Here is a 17,088-nt window from a genome sequence, read left to right as displayed (position 1 = left end):
GAAGCCCAATTCCCAGGAGGAATTCTCTGAATGTTCCTAAAGGAGCCTCTTCCTGGCCCAGGGAGCAGACACACAGTACAGCTGAAGATGTTTCCTTGTTCTTCAGTCTTCCCAGTCGCTGGAAAAAGACAGGAAAACAACAGGAATGAACCCTCCCCCCCCAGGATCCCCTCCCCTTCCCCAGCTACTTCTCCCCCCACTGAAAATATGAAACTGCACAAAAAGCGACAAACAAGGCTCTCAATTACACCTCAACTCAAACAGACCGGGAATCTCACAGTGATGAGAGGAGAAAAGTCAGGCCTTTAATAATTATAATATAAAAATAATAAAAAAAGCTTACAAAGAGCAGTGCAGCATCCCAAAAGGCCATGGATTAACTGCCAGAAGGGGACGTAATTATACGCAGGATAAAAAACAAAACTGAACAACCCACACTGGCAATGAATTTTCATACACAATAGAACAAGCAGTCAAACCTCAGCCTAGGCTGTGGAAAACAACAGTTTCTCCCTTTTTTTTTATTACAATATTTTTTTCCTTTTTATAAAAAAAGATAAAATAAAAACAACAAATAAAATTGTACATAAATGCCAATGTCCAACACTGAAAAGGCAGGGCAATCACACCACTGAGACAAAACCTGACCAGAAAAAAAACTAATGGCGAGTCCACTTTGCTTTGCTTTTGTCCTGCTGGATCCCAGCCTGGCGTGGCCCATCCTGCTGGGTGCTGCTGGAACCCCACGTGGCTCCCTGCAGGACAAGGGGTGACACTGGTGTCACCTGGGGCTGGTTCCTCTCCTCCTCCCTCCATTGCTCTCATGTGCTGTCCCTCTTTCTGGTTTGTCGATTTCTTCTTTTTTTCTCTTTGTCGTTGTTTCCCGTAGTGTTTCCTCTGTACAATCCCGCTGTGGCAGGGCAGAGTCCGAGGCCGGGGCGCTCACGCCGTGGTGATGGCGTTCAGGTCCTTCATGAGTCCCTCCAGGTGCGCCATCTCTTTGGTCAGCTCGTCGGGCTCGTAGCTCTGCAGGGACAGGGGCACTCACACAGGGCTGGGGCTGGCCAGGAGCCACCAAAGGGCACTCCTGGGGCAGCCCCGAGCCCAGCTCAGCCAGCAGCTCAAGGGGGTTTATCCATGCCAAGGTGGGAACAAGGTGCACTCTGGGCTGGGAGCTCTTTCCCTGTGAATCCCAGGCTGGCAGGGTTGGAAAAGCTCAGCTCCTGCCAAGGGAGGGGAGCTGAGCTCTCTGTCCAAGTTGTGGTTCAGAGCTCCACTGGCCAAGCCCTGTTTCCCTGCCTCAATCTCTGCCTTTGAACCAAAGCAGGAAATTGAGAAGGATCTTCCCAGCTTAGGGAAAGGTCCTGTGCACCTTTTACATGGTGCATTGTGGAAATAAATTCATGGACAGGTAAATAGACAGAAAATAGACAGAAATACAACTGTGAAGAGCTGCTTGACTCTGAAGGTGCCCTGAGATCACCCCCATGCACTGAGGGTCTGTCACTGCCTGCTGCTCCTGCACTGGAATTTGTTGGCAGAATCAGCAGAAATTGCAGAAGTGGTGCTAGGGAAAGGCAGCACAAAGGAATGGAAAGAAACCTGCTTTTGCTGGAAATTAAACTTCCATTTTCCTGAAAATAGAAACAGCAGTTGCACTGATCACAACATAGACCAAACCCCTCTGATTGTCAAATGCAGGTCTTAGGACCAGAACTATTAAATTCATGGATCAATCCATGTATTACAAAGGAGCAATGACTTAGAGCTACATGTTAATTATCCTAACAGTACCATCAGACATCAGCTTGCAAATGACCCCAACACCATCCCTGTCACTGCATTTGGTCAATTTGGGCTAAATTATCATTTCATTTTAACAGATCAGACATTACTGTGGATGAGTAAAGCTATGCTCCAGGAAAAAGGGTCCAAGGAATACTTCACCAAGGCTGTTTGGGATCAGGATAGCTGCTAAACCCACACATTTTTAGGCTCAGCTGTCCCATTTCTGTCACCACTGTGGACAGACCATGGCCTGGCTCATCTCCAAACCCCTCCTGACCAAATTCTGAGCAGTTTCCAGCCCTGTCCTGTTCTCACACACAAATCTCCTCCTCCATTCCAACAGCCAAGAACTTGCACTTTACCAAACCTCTGCCTTGTGCAGCAAAGTCATCCCAGCCCTCTGCCCAACACAGCATCTGCCAGCTCCTGACTGGGACAAAGAGCAGCAGCTGGGAGTGAACTCCTGCCTTAAACTCCTTCCTTAAAATCCTTCCTACAGCTTCTCCCAAAACCCCAGAATTAATTCAAATCACTACCCAGCCCTGAACCTCACAGTTCAACCTGTAATTTACATTTTAAGACTCATAGTTGAACCAGTAATTTAATTTAATCTGGTTTTTTTGTGCTGACTCTACCTTGCACTAATACATTAATGAAAAAAAGTATTAATGGCTCTATTTAAATATTACAAATTAGTTGTGGAGTATGGGTTTGGTACTGACCAAACAAAATTAATAAAGCAGGAGTGACAGAAGCTCAAAAGGGCACCAAGATCAAGTTTCCAGATCAGGACATAGAGAAATAAAATCAGGAGAGTAAAAAACGTGACAAAAGGACAATGAGGAAAAAAAAAAATTCCAAATGAGCATTTCCTGCAGCAGTGATGCAGCAGTGAATATTTCTGTATTAACAGGTGACACAATGGCCACAGCAGCAGCTCCTTGGCTTGCAATTTGAGAGAAAAACAGCTCTTCCAGTGCCTCACACCCAAAACATTCCTTAAAAGCTGCTTCCAAAGCTGCCCAACAAGGCTGCACCCTTCCCAAAAGTCAGGAAACTCTCCTGTGATAATTTACAAATATTTTTGGGATGATGGATGGCTTGGAACACTCTGACATTAATGTCAAATGTTCCGTCTGCAGTGGCACTGGGAATGCTCAGGGATGGCACTGGGAGTGCCCTGCAGGGCTGGGGATGGCACTGGGAATATTCAGTGGCACTGGGAGTGCCCTGCAGAGCTCAGGGATGGCACTGGGAGTGCCCTGCAGAGCTGGGGATGGCACTGGGAATATTCAGGGAATGCCCTGCAGAGCTCAGGGATGGCACTGGGAGTGCCCTGCAGGGCTGGGGAAGCTGCAGCTGCAGGACTCAGCAGGACCCTCCCTGTCTGCCCCCATTTTCCATGCGGATTCCTGGCATAGGAGCCGTGGCAGTGCCAAGCCCCTGTGCCCCTGTGCCCGTGCAGGTGCCCACAGAGCCCCGGGTGAGCCCTGCCAGCCTGGCAGGGGTACCTACGCTCTCCGAGTCCTCCAGCATGCGCGTGGTCTCCTGCACCTCGGGGGCGCTGGGCACCACCACGGGCATGGGCGGCCGGGTCCTGCCCAGGGTGCCGATGGACGCCGTCTTCACCGCGTGCAGGGGGTGCCCGGGGGCTGCAAGAGGGGGCACACGTCAGGCACGGGCACTGCCTCTGTGCCTGCCCAGGGAGCTCCCGGGAGGAGCACAGGAAGGACACAGGGAATGGCTCCAACTGCCAGGCATGCATGGGATAGTGGGAATTAGGAATTATTCCCTGGCAGGATGGGCAGGCCCTGGCACAGGGTGCCCAGAGCAGCTGTGGCTGCCCCTGCATCCCTGGCAGTGCCCAAGGCCAGAGCTTGGAGCAGCCTGGGACAGTGGAAGGTGTCCCTGCCCATGGCAGGGGGTGGCACTGGATGGGATTTAAAGCTCCCTTTGAACCCACGGCAGTCTGGGATATGTCATGGTTTGACTCTGGCACAATGCCGGTGCCCCCTTGAAAATATATTTCCTGTTCCCTGAAGGAACAGGATTCTATCAGGAGAAAAGGAAGGGTTCAATTACGGCGTGTTGGATTTGAATTGCCTTATCTACCTACAGAAAATGACCCCAACAAAACTCACCCCAGCCTGTGCCATATTTCCTGTGATGCCCAACCCCACCTCCCTTTGTTCCCTTCGTTCCCCACTGCGCGGCCTCACCTTGCTGGCTCAGCAGGGGGGTGCTGGGCAGGGCAGGGTCGAAGGGGCCCCCGGCGTTGGGCACGGCGGGCACGGCGAAGCTCTTGAGGGGGTGCGAGGGGCGCACGTGGGCCGTGGGGGGGCCCTGCGGCTCCTCCTCGGCGGGCAGGAACGGCCCCTCGGGCTCCGCCAGCTCCGCGCTGGGCACGGCCGAGCCCGCCGGCATCGTGTCCGTGCTGGGCGTGTTCCGGACGGACTCTGCAGGGACACACAGCGACAGCAGGGGTCACTGCCGCTCCCCGGGCTCACGGGGACACTGCTCCTCCGGCTGTGAGCCCCTGGCCCGCTCCGAGTGACCATCGGCTGAATGGCAGCTAAAGGAGCTGAGCGATTCCACCTCTCACGCTTTGGCACTGGAAGAGCTCCTTGTTCCAGTCCTCGGACAAACAGCACAGAACACGAATCTGCAGCCTCCTTTTACCCCAGAGGACCAAAATACTGGCATTTTTAACTAGGAACTCTTCACAGCACTGGGGTGGTCACAGAGGAGCCACACTTGAAATCCATTTACTGAGACTCATGGAATGGTTTGGGCTGGAATGGAACCTTGCAGCCTCAGGAACTGTTTTCATAAGGAAACAACTTTTGGCTGTGATACCTTCAAATGGTGACCTTAAAGCAGAGTTTGCTTCATCCCAGTGTGTTACCCATGTGCACATTTAGCAGCACCATTGCTTTGGGATTTTCCAGAGCACTGCAGACTTTAGTGCTCTCTAAAACTACTGCAGATGATTTTGATCAAGCCTGGAAGTGCTGCATGGAAATCACCCCCATTCTCTGTGTGCCCCATTCTCCATAGCCAAGCCTGGACTTTCGTTCCCTGCTGGTTTCCAATTGTGTTATTTAGGGGAAAAGTTACCCCATGAAGCAGCTCAGAGTTAATCTGATGTTTCAGACTCCAGGGCAGGAGGAATCCTTGTTTGGAGCTGTGTGTAAAACATGAACCCCCTTTTCCAAGGACACCACCACGGATGTCAAGGATCAATACCTGACTACCCAGGCAAGCCCAGCCCATCCTGCCAGAACCCCCAGAGGAGACTGGCCCAGCTCCAGGCTGGGGTTTCCAGGTGTTTCCCTGGCTGCTGCCCAGAGCAGCAGCTCCCTCAGGCTTGGTGTCTCACCTGTGGAGTCGGCCCTGTCCGAATGGGACATGGCAGAGCCCAGGGGCCACGGGCTGAGCTGGTGCTGCAGGAAGCTGCGGGTTGGAGAGGCGAGGCTGCCGGAGTGGAAATGGTGGTGAGGGGGGTCGAGGGAATGGATGGGATGAGCACTAATCACAGCTGTGGATGAACACAAGACAGAGAAACACTTAACACACACACACACACAGAGGACAGGCTCCTGAGGGCTCCCCTCCCTGCTCCCTCCTCCAGCAGGGAGCCAGACCCTCAGCTGATTGATAACCCAGAATCAACCCCTGGGTTATCACACCTCAAATGTGCTTAGGACAAAAAAACCACCCAATTACAGCTCCAGAAACTGCCACCAGCTCTTAATGCACTGCTTGACTCCAAGGAAAAGTTCAGAAGAAGAATAAAGAGAATACAGATCTGTTATCCACACTGATACATTATCCACTATTGATATACCATGGAATGAGGTGTGGTAAACAATAAACAGCCCTTTGCTTCCCAGCATTTCTGTACTACAGGAGGCAAAGAAGGAAGTCACTAGGTACACACCATGACTGCAAATTAGACCAAAATGGCACAGTGAATTATCATAATTCAGTACTTAGGAGGTAATTAATAACTCCATCTGAACTCTCCAGTGGGTGGAAGAAAGCCATGGAAGGTTGTGAGGCCCAGAGCTGGACATGGAATGGTTCTGGTGGGGCTCACTGAGAAAGGGCCTCATGTGCCAGGAGGGCACCTCAGACCCCACAGTGGATGTTCCAGTCCCACAAAGCAGAGCCTGTGGCAGGAGGCCCCTGGAGCTCTCACAAACACCATGGAGAGGCCAAGTCTCAAAGCCAAGCTCCAGCAGGGCCTGGGCTGCTCTGTGCCCCCCGGCAAGGCAGGAGCAGAGCCTGGCATGGGATGGGCACCTGTCACACAGCCATGTGTGACACAGACCAGCTCCAAGGAATTTAGTGCCAAACTGCATCCTCTGCTCCCTCCTCACTCATGGAGAGCTGGGAGACAACAAGGGGATCACACTGCTTAGTGTACAACCAGCAAACCACATGCTGCTCTTGGAAAAATGTCACAGAACAAGAAGATTGACAAACTGAGCAATCAGGTCATCAGGACACTTGAAAAAGTAGGCAGAGATCAAGAACACCAAGTGTTCAGCTCCATTTTTAATTCAAGTAAAAGAAAGTGGAGATGTAATGAACTACTCTGAAATAATTCTATAAAATGGAGAGATTGTGGCAGCAGCCACCTGGCTACAGGTGGAACATGATCACAGAGCTCAGGGAAGTCTAAAGCTCAGCCTGGGTGAGCTTGGTGTGATTTTACCTCCCAGTTCTGCCCCTGCACAGTAACTACTGAGCTTCTCACTGGGGTTCTCACACAGGGTTTCAGTCTGGCTGTTCAGAGGTTCAGCCAAGTCCCTTTCCATCTTGGAGTCATTTGAAAACTCTAGATATATTGTTTAATTCCAAAAATATTTTGTAATAATGGTAATTTTGGTATCAGAGAAGGATCCCAGGGCAAAGAGGTCTCAAGGAGCTCAGAGTAAAGTCAGAGAAGGCTCTGAGAGCAGCAAGTGCAGAGATAAAGGGGATGGTGACTGCTTGGGCTGGGAGGGGAAAACCAACAGTGGGGAACCTGACAGATTCCAGCTCCTGTGGAGCAGCTGGACACTGGCAGAGCTCCAAGGGAATGACTACAAGAGGCAGCCAGGCCATCAGGCTGTGCCTGGAGAGCCCAGACAGGGACAGACAGATCTGGCCATGCTCCTGCCCTCACCCCGGTACAGCCACATCCAGTCCCTTCTAACGGGGTCTCACTCTGCCCACACCAGGAGGGCTCAGGAGCCTCCCCTGAGCTGCCCCTGCTGCCCTTGATGGGGTTTCCTGGGAGCAGGGAGTGGCTCCAGCAGGAATGGGGGGGTTCACTTACGCTGAGGTGGCTGAGAATCAAAAGGCATCATCATCTTGGGCCTCATGCCCCTCCTTCCTGCCAGCGTGGACATGCTGTCCTCTGACTCGTGTCCTGAGGGGAAACAGCCACATTATGCTCTGCTCCAGCTCCTGAACCACCATTCCCACATCCTCCTCTAGTCCTGCTCCCAGGCAGCTCTTGGAAACACCAGTGACAAAAGCAGCCCCTCCTCCTTTGCTGCAATGTGGGAAGAAGATGGGCAGGGTGAGGATTTTGGGAACTGGAGAAACTCTCCAGGCCCCAGTGCAAACCTCTGGCAGTGATTCAGCTCTGGGCTGAAAGGTCAGAAACAACTCCAGTGCTTTAATATCAAGTCAGGTGATCCTCCCATTACTAATCAGTATTCACCAAGAAAAAGTAATGACCTAACTCCTGGATGCTCCATTTCCTCACTAAAACACATGATCCAACCCTTCCAGAGTCTCAGAAACCAGGAACAAACCAAATTCACTACTTGGAAAATAAGAACAGAGAAGAGGAACTTCATCATCACAATAAAGTGACATCACCAGCCACAGGAAATGCATCTCACCCCCCTGGGCTCCCACCTCTGTAGGAATTCCTCCTTTGATGGATGTTGCTGTCCATGGAGTTGTCCACCGGGGTGATGTCCTGGGAGTTGCGAGGGATGGGGGTGTCTGTCATGATGGGGTTGGGATCTGGGGATTTATCAATGGGTTTGAGCTCCAGCCTCTCGTGGTGGATCCAGAGGTCTGGAGGTTTGACATCTTTGGAGTTGCCCTTGTACTTGTGGGAGCCGTTCACGGATTTGCAGGCAGCTCGTTTCCTGGGGAGGGAGCACAGGAGATGCTCTCACTTTTGGAAAAGGCAACTTTCACACAAACACAGAAAAATGAGGTTGGGAGAGACCTCTGAGATCATCCAGTCCAACCTGTGCCCTGACACTTCAATTAGACTACAGCACCAAGTGCCATGGCCAGTCTATTTTTAAACACATCCAGAGATGGTGATTCTACCACCTCCCTGGGAAGAGCATTCCAGTGCTTTATTATTCTTTCTGTCAAAATTTTCTTCCTAATAGCCAACCTATCCCTTCCCTGATGTAGCTTGAGACTGTGTCCTCTGGTTCTGTCAGAGACCAACCCCACCTGTGCACAACCTCCCTTCAGGAACTGTAGAGAGCAATGAGGTCACCTCTGAGCCTTCCCTTCTCCAGGCTGAGCATCCCCAGCTCCTTCAAACCTTCCTCACAGGGTTTGTGTTCCCAGCCTCTCACCAGCCTTGTTGCCTCCTCTGGAGGCCCTCAAGGATCTCAACATCCTTCCCAAACTGAGGGGCCAGAGCTGGGCACAACACTGAGGATGGGGTCTCACCAGGGAGAACTTTCCCTGGGATTTCCCTCAGGTCTGCATCCAGCTGGGCACAAGTTTCCCACTGGGCAGGGAGCTTTGAATTTTGCACACAAGCCCCAGTGACACCTCAAAGCACATCCATGGAATGCAGCCCTGGCTCTGCAGCCCAGCCTTCCTTACCAAGAATGAAGTTTGCAGAAATTCTGCTCATTAAGAGAATATTCCAGTGCTGTCCCCTGACTTTTCAGCACTTCCTTAAAAATCTGGTTTGCATAAAACATTTCCTTTTCAAACTCCAAATACAGCTCTGGTCCTTGAAAGAACACACAGAGAGACCCTGCAGGAGCATCAGTGCTGCAGCATTAATGCAGCTGCTCTGAGGGAAGCACTCAGATACAAACACTGGGATTTTGGAGCACTGTCCTAAGGAATCCAGCAGCACACTCAGATTCCCCTCCAGTGATCCTACTGAAAACTGGATAATGTCAATGCAAGAGGGAGGAGCTGCCTGAGCTCTTGAGCTCTCCCAGCTCCCAACACATGGATTGGCTCCACTTTGGAAACTTGTGAAGGAGTGTCACTGTGGCATTTTCTGAAAAATCCCTTTGCCAGGATTTCTTCTCCTGGGGAGCTGAGAAGCCTCAGAGAAGAACAAAAACAATAATTATCTGATTAATAATAATTATCTTCTCCTGTGTTTGCTGCTTTGGAATGTGGTCTGGAGATTGTTTACCAACAGGTGAATGTTTGATTGGTTCCATGTGAATTGTTTTGACTTAATGACCAATCACCATCAGCTGTGTCAGACTCTGAGGAGTCAGTCACGAGTTTTCCATTATCATTCTTGTTAAATCTTCTGATGTATCCTTTCTCTGTCTTTAGTATAGTTTAGTATAGCATTTTTAATATAATATCATATCATAAAATAGTAAGTCAGCCTTCTGAGAACATGGTGAGAATCTTCTGAGTGATTCTCATCTCCCACCTCGTCCTGGGGACCTCACAAACACCACAAAGGACAATTTCTCCTCAGGGAGGGAGGGGGAAGTGCAGGCACACTGGAAGCACTGCCCTGATTTGTGTGTGAACTGGAACTCTGGGACACTGCCAGAAAAAGCAGCCCAGCAGCAGGCAGCAGGATTTAAAGGGAATAAACCCTAAAAGAAGAATTAAACCCCAGAGTCAGTGAGGCAGCCCCAGCCCTGTTACTTTTTCTGGTGGGACGTGGTGCGGCGCGTGCAGAAGACGGCGACGATGACGACGATGACGATGGTGATGACGCCCACGGACACGATGATCACCAGCAGCATGTTGCTGTCCAGGGGGGATGTGGGGCTGCCATGGGGACTGTTACTGCCTGGGAGGGGAGAAAAGGCTCCTTTATTACACAGGAAATCAAGCAGTGTCCACCAAAGATGCCTGGAATCCTGCAGATCAGCAGGAGGGGATGGAGCTCCTGAGCAATGTTTGTTTCTCTGCATTTACCAACTGTTTCTGTACAATTGCTCATCTGGAAGTTGATTTATAGATCCATTTCCTACTGAGTCTGTCACAATTGAAGTGCAACCTACTCAACCTTATCACAGAAACCTCCTCACTCTCAGCAGAGTCAGTCTGGCATCCTGCTAACCCTGCAGCACCACAGACTCCCCTTGGAGCCACTGGAATTGGACCAGGAGCCTCCAGGGGTCACTTGGCTCCAAAGGAAACCCTTTATCCAACCCCCTGAGGACAGGAAATCCCAACACACAGCACTGAGCAGGACAAGGAGCACAGGAGGCCTTTCCCTCCCCATCTGTCCCTACAGAACTGATGTCCCACCCTGGCAGCCGTGTCACACCATGCTGGGAGCAGCTCTGGCATGGAAATGCCAAGGGAGCTCAGCAGCAGCAGGAACAGCTCTGGAACTGCTTCTGGAACATTCCCTGGCTGCCCCAAAGTGTGGCCAGGGAGCAGCTGTGCCCCACACTCACCTCCCAGCGGGGGTTTGTAGTCCGGGCCCAGGTCCACGGGGCGGCTCCCCTTCCCAGCAGATCCTGAGGCTGCAAGGTTGGACACAGAGGAATGTTACACACACAGCCACAACTCAGCATCTCTGAGTCCTTCTTTGGAACCTCCCCAAGCCCCCCAGGAGCAGCTTTTTCCCTCCTTTTCTGTCCCTACAACAAAATTTGGCTTTGCACAGCACCCGCTTCTCCAAGGAAAGAGCCACTTCTCCAAAGGAGCTCTTCAATTGTTTCCCAGTTATTGTTTTCCTAATAGAGCCTCTCCTAATTTCACTTTAAAATCAACAATAAAGCCCATTTGCAGTAAGGCACAGGTACATGTTGAGGCAAATGGTTTTGCCACACTTGTACTGAGAGTTCATCACCCTGAAACAGGAATTATCCAGGTGTCTTTTCCTAACACCCAATTCCAGCAGCTGGGGGAGACTGGAAATGTGCACAGTAAATGTAATATTGAGGTCCTGCCTAGCCATAAAAACTTGCTTTCAGCTCCTCCCTGTTCTCCCCTGCACAGCACAGGTGACAACAAAACACCACAAAAGTGGTTTTGATGAAACCCAAGGGAACAATAAATTAGTTACATCCAAACCTGGTCCTTCCATATCAAAATGCACTAATGCAAAATTAATGACAAAAACACTGGAGTAGGGAAAACATTCAGCAATGGTGCAAAGAAAAATATTCCTTTGGTTACAGGAATCCAGAGTATTTTACACATCTTCACACTGATCTACAAGAAGAAAAAAAAATCCTCCAAGAAGTGAGGCAGTGTGGAGGAGAACAGTCAGGAGAAGGATTTTTTTCTGTTAAAAATCCCCTTTAATCAAGCAGTAAGAAGTGTTAAAGGATGTGTAACAAATGGAAACTGAAGCTCAAGTGAGAGCCTGTGAACTGGTCCCTGACATAAAGACAAATGGCAAAACCAGGCAGGGGCTAAAGCTGGGGAGGGGAACAAGGAGAACATTCTGTGTGTGCAGTGAGGGAGAGGAAGGACTGCAGGACAGACAGTGGGACATGGGAAGGACCCAGAGAGCTGCCAGGATGGAGCAGACACAGCACCAGGGTTCCCTCTGTGGGCTCCAATAACCCTGCAGCAGCAGAGACAGACTGGGACAGCACCTCCCACAGCTTCTGTGTGATATATTTGTGTCTGACTGGGCACTGAACCTGCCCTGGAAAGGTGGGAACCCCCAGAGGGACTCAGAATCCCTGAGCCTGGGGCTGAGGAGCTGCTCCAGGCACAGAAGCTGGGGGAGAGGGGGGACATGAAGAAGCAGCAATATTTAGGGAGGGAATCAGACACCCTGAGCACTTCCAGTGTAGCAGCTGGAGCCCTAAAGCAGGTGAGAAGGTGGAAAAGGGGATGGAGAGGAGATGGCACACAGTTCACATCCATCTTCCTGGTTGTATCTTCAAGAAGCAGAATGTCAGCCCATAAATGTGGCTGGTAGCAGTAACTATGCAGATATATAATGAGAGATATATAAAATATACTGCATTGAGGCTTCCAGGAAATATCTGACAGTGCTGTGCTATGCTTTGTTAAAATAGCACCATAAAAAAAAAACATGTGGAGCCTATTAACAAGATTAACAACAAATTAACTGAGAAGAATGAGAATTATCCACAAGGAATGCTTCCAGTGAGCTCTGCAAGGACCTGTGCTTGGCCAATGCAGCTCAGTGTCCTGAATAACAGCAGAAAGGAGAAGGGAAAACTGCCCTGAGGCCAGCAAGGGACAGCAGATGAATGCACAGGGATCCTCATGGAACCCATGTCCTCCTCCCTGGTGAATTTAGGATGAAATTTAGGTACCCAGCCAAGGTGCTTCTGAGGATCCAGTTCCTAAACCCACAGATGAAGAGTTTAAACCTTTAAATGCATTCCAGGGAGCCCCAGCTCTTAGGCAGTGGGACCTGTTTTAAGGAGCAGTTCAAGAGAGCATTTGCTGGGATTGTTTTTCATTCAGCCTCTGAACCTCCTGTTATAATATACCCAGACAGAACATTTGAACTGTGGGTGACTTCAGGATGGGTTTACTCCATCAGAGACCTCAATCTTTGCTTTGGGATGAGGTCAGTGCAAGCACCTGAAGCCTGAGAGCAACAGGCCCTGAGTTCTGACCAAGCTCTGTGCTCAAAAAGGGTGGGGAAAAACAGAATGCTGTGCTGAGTTCAGAGGGAAACATTAAAGCAGACAAAGAGAGAAAAGGACAGAACCATTCAGGGCAGAGCATCAATCCCCTCTGGTTTGGCTCCCAGCCTGAGTAACTTGCTGGTTCTTCCCTGCAGTCCCAGCCTGGCAGTTCAGGGCTGCTCCTCAGCTCCTCTCCTGCACTTCTCTGCCTTCCCCTTTCCCACATTCCAGCTCCTGCCATGATTTCAGCTCTCTCAGTGTCCTTACAGGAATTCTCAAACAAAACTCCTGGCTTTGATGATTTATAAATAATAGGATGTGATAAAAATCGATCTTGACTAGAAGATGTTACTTTAGGGTGTAACACTGGCTGAAAAGGGGTTGGAACAGGGAGAAGCAGAAAACAGCAACTTTCACCTAAATCCCTGTAACCTTCCCCAGTTCCCTGCAGCTGAGCAGGACAATGACACTGCAGCATCTGCTCCCCAGAGAGCCCCAACCCAGCCCCACCTCCAGGACACAGGGATGGGGATCCATTCACCCCCTGCACCAGCATCACCTGGTGCAGAGCAAAAGCACATTTAATAAATGACTCCAAGTGCCAAGCTGAGGAGCCAAGTGAGGAGCAGCTCCCTCAGAGCCCCTTTAGGATCTCTTTAATTGCATGTCTAAGCTGTTTGCCAATGGCCTTTTTAACTCATCCCTCCAGACTAATTCTCCCCCTTTTATGGGGCTTGTAGGTTATTTGGAAGAAAGCAAGCAGTGCCCTGGGACATCCACCTTCTACTTCGATGTGGGAAGCTCAAAGCTCCCATTTTTCAAGCAAACATTTTAAAACCTTAAGGCTTTTAGGAGCCAGTGCTGGGCTCCTCAGGAGAGTCTGGGCTCCAAATGAGCTGACAGGCAGAATCTCTCCTGCACAGAGCTTTCCAGGGCTTCCCTGCCTTTATTATGGAATGAATCCTCACAAGCAGCACTTGTGCTAACCAGAATCCCTTTGATCTTCCACCCCCTCATACGTGGGCAGGGCTGGATGGGGCAGCACTGGCTCCAGAGCAATCCCCCAGCAGGATTCAGAGCTGGCACAACCCCCATGGCCCTTCTGGGACATCTCTACAGGGATCCCTTCACATTCCTGCCACCCACAGCCTTCCAGCTCTCCCTGTCAGCACAGCAGGAACCACCCCAGTCAGAGCAGCAGGATCCTGCTCCACTCAGAAAATGTCACAGCACATGGACAGCAAACAGAACAGTGAGGGATGGAGAGAGGAGAAATGTGGCTGTTCATTTACCTTGGTCATTGGGCATTTTATCTGAGGACTCAGCTTAGTGGGGCAAGCACAGGGAGGAAAAAACAAGAGACACATCACAAGGATTGAAGGAGTGAGACAGAATTCCAAGTTTCCCACAGCACAGGGTACAGCTCTTGAAACTCACGTGGAGAAGTGTCCAAGGCCAGCCTGGACAGGACTTGGAGCAGCCTGGGCTGGTGGAGGTGTCCCTGCCCATGGATGGGCTGTAGGGTCCCTCCAAATGATAGGATTCTATCATAATTCTATTTTTCCCAAGCTCTCTTCCATTTTACTCTTCACTATCTTTGCCCATCACCATCAGTTCCTGCTTCATGCCAGGAGTTCCCACTGCACTATCCCACTGCCAGAGAAGTGACACACAGGACCTGGACTGTCACTGCAGCCACCCTGAGTCTGTGACAGCAGAACAGCCCAAAGGCCCCAGGCTCTGGGAACAGCCAGTGAACCCCAGAGCTGAGCTCCAGCCACAGGGATGCAGCATCCCATGAACTCTCCCACCTTGGTCAATCCCCAAGCCCTCAGCCCTGGGAACATGAACTACTGACCATAGAGCCATCCCTCCCAAAGGGAAAAACTGACTCCCCATGGACTTGGTGTCACAACTTCCTCTGGTTTCTCCTGGCTTGGTACCCCTGGTGGCCACCCCCCTACCCCTGGAGGCCAGGCCCCTCTGCCCCCCACCTCCTCCCCCATGCCTGCTCCATGTGGTTTCCCTCTTTCCCTGGGTTTGTCCTTCAGTGACAGCGTTACTCTGCTGGAATAAAACCTTGCAGAAGAGCCTTTCTTGCCTTTATCACTGAGCCAGCTACAGGGAGTGTGGAGTGGAGGTTTGACTGCACTGCCTGAATGTTAACTCAGCCTTTTAACAGGAGAGGCTTGCTGGGGACAAGGGACAGGCAGCAGCACCCACCACTGTGACACCCACTGGGGACAGGGGACAGGCAGCAGCACCCACCACTGTGACACCCACTGGGGAGAGGGGACAGGCAGCAGCACCCACCACTGTGACACCCACTGGGGACAGGGGACAGGCAGCAGCACCCACCACTGTAACACCCACTGGGGACAGGGGACAGGCAGCAGCACCCACCACTGTGACACCCACTGGGGACAGGGGACAGGCAGCAGCACCCACCACTGTAACACCACATTTTAAACTGGCGCCCAACGTGGGGCAGAACCCAGGACCCTGGGATTGACACTCTCATTCTCCAGGCCTGCCTTCCAGGGACTCACTCCATGCAAGCCCAAGCAGCCCTGCAGAGCCCAGAGCTGCCTGTCCCAGGAGCCCAGCCCTGCCCCTCCCCTTTGGGGGTACCTTTGGGGGTGCGGAACTGCACGGCCTCGGACATGGGCCCCATGCCCTTGGAGTTGCGGGCCTGGATCTTGAAGAAGTAGGGGGTGTCCAGGGTGAGCTCCTGGATCTGGTGGGTGAGCCTGTTGCCCACCACGGGCTCGATGACCCAGTCGTGGATCTCGGCGTTGACGTCCGTGCTGTAGTAGATGATGTAGCCTGGGCAGGAGGGGACAGTGCCACCCGTCAGGTGTGTGCCAGGGGAGCCACCAGCGGCTTCCCCAGTGTGCTCTGACTCTGGCACGAACATTAAAACCATCTTCAAATATCAGCCAGCCCTCCCAGCTTCCCTCTGAACTGCTCAAAGGAGATGGTAAGAGAAAAAAGCCATTTAAAATATCAATATCATTTAAAATATTTCTCATCACCATTCCCTGAATGTGGACAAATTGCTGTTTCCATCTCTTTACCTATTTATAGACCAATGAAGTAAAGTAAAGCTGCCATTATCAAAACATCCTCAGAGGATTAATGCTACCATGGTATGTTTTGAAAAATCCCTTTGACAGGATTTTTTCTCCTGGGAAGATGAGGAGCCTCAGCTTTTCCATGTTTTATTCCTCTGGAATGTAGTCTAGAAATGGTTTGTCCAAACATGTGAATTGTTTTTAATTAATAACCAATCACCTTCAGCTGTGTTGGACTCTCTGAGTCTGCCACAAGTTTTCATTATCATTCTTGTCTAACCTTCTCTTTTCTCTTTTTTTAGTATAGTTTTAATAGATAATTTCTTTTTTCTATATTATATTTATCATAATATAATAAATCAACCTTCTAAAAAACTTAAAATCAAATTCTCATCTCTCACCTTGTCCTAAAACCTCACAACACCACAAATTAATGTTATTTAAATTACATTAAAATAACAAAACATTCTCATGCACAGCAAAACAATTTGGTTTTGTAATTGTTTCATTATTTTTCAGTGTATTAACAAAGGCAACAAGAATCTGAAGAGAACTGAGGCTGCCCTGCACATCCCAGAAAAAAAAGGTATGGGAAGGATTTATGTTCTGTTATAAAAATACAGTGAAGTCACCAATCATTATGCAGTAAAAACTTTATAACTATTTTATACAAGAAACACAGATCAGCATAAAATAAATACTTGAACCTCTATATATTTATATGCACACAGAAATAAATACTTGAATCTGTATTTAACCTATATTGTATATAACACAATATACATTATATATTTTCATATATTATTTATATATTTGTGTCACTATTTATATCTATATCTAGCTTCAAGTATTTATTTTCTATGTAACATGTGTGGAATACAAATTTTTATATTACTATATATGTTTTATCTATATGTGTTGTTTATCTATATATCTCTACATCTGTAAGATATCTAAATGTGGGAGATGTTTTTGTAGATTTGTAGAGAATAGATACATAAAATATGTATTATATAACATATATTAATATATAAATATATAAATATATATAAATAAATACATTTTTATATAGATGCTAAAAGCATTATAAGAGTCTAGAGGCACAAGTACTGAATTAATTTCAGAGTGCCCTAATTAGTCAGCAGCTCTAATGATGCCCAAGCATGTGGGACCCAGAGTGGTCCAGCTCAGCATTCCATGGACAGGGGGCCCTGGAATGACATCACCACTCGGAATTCTGGCATCACTGACAGCACAGAGTGAGTTAATGAGGAATTAATTAGTGCCTCAGCTGATGGGGATGTTCCCAGCAGAGGGCACTCGGGCCCCACATCCCAAAAACTGTGTTGGCACTAGAAAAGGGGAGCTGGAGATGGGAAAGGGGAGCTGGAGATGGGGTTTGG

The 17,088-nt window shown here is 49.7% G+C and overlaps 1 protein-coding gene across 10 annotated transcripts in view; it reads right to left on the bottom strand.

Annotated features, from left to right (window-relative positions):
* Positions 1-283: 283 nt before the first annotated feature.
* Positions 284-17,088, bottom strand: part of NEO1 (neogenin 1) — a 178,600-nt gene continuing 161,795 nt past the window's right edge. For 5 of the 10 annotated variants that reach the window (XM_063169383.1, XM_063169387.1, XM_063169388.1 and 2 more), the window contains exons 20-29: positions 15,243-15,437; positions 13,904-13,936; positions 10,443-10,511; positions 9,679-9,826; positions 7,705-7,943; positions 7,115-7,207; positions 5,168-5,326; positions 4,008-4,244; positions 3,304-3,440; positions 284-1,026 (exon numbers count right to left, since the gene is read on the bottom strand). In XM_063169383.1, coding sequence (XP_063025453.1) covers positions 943-1,026; positions 3,304-3,440; positions 4,008-4,244; positions 5,168-5,326; positions 7,115-7,207; positions 7,705-7,943; positions 9,679-9,826; positions 10,443-10,511; positions 13,904-13,936; positions 15,243-15,437 — 1,394 coding nt within the window. In that variant the 3' untranslated portion in view covers positions 284-942. The remainder of the gene's footprint in view (positions 1,027-3,303; positions 3,441-4,007; positions 4,245-5,167; positions 5,327-7,114; positions 7,208-7,704; positions 7,944-9,678; positions 9,827-10,442; positions 10,512-13,903; positions 13,937-15,242; positions 15,438-17,088) is intronic. The other 5 variants (XM_063169391.1, XM_063169392.1, XM_063169389.1 and 2 more) reach the window with 3 other exon arrangements.

This window comes from Melospiza melodia, chromosome 15 (assembly GCF_035770615.1).
Source record: "Melospiza melodia melodia isolate bMelMel2 chromosome 15, bMelMel2.pri, whole genome shotgun sequence".
Taxonomy (NCBI): domain Eukaryota; kingdom Metazoa; phylum Chordata; class Aves; order Passeriformes; family Passerellidae; genus Melospiza; species Melospiza melodia.
Note: the sequence above shows the minus strand (reverse complement) of the source record. Positions and strands in the feature narration are given on the sequence as shown.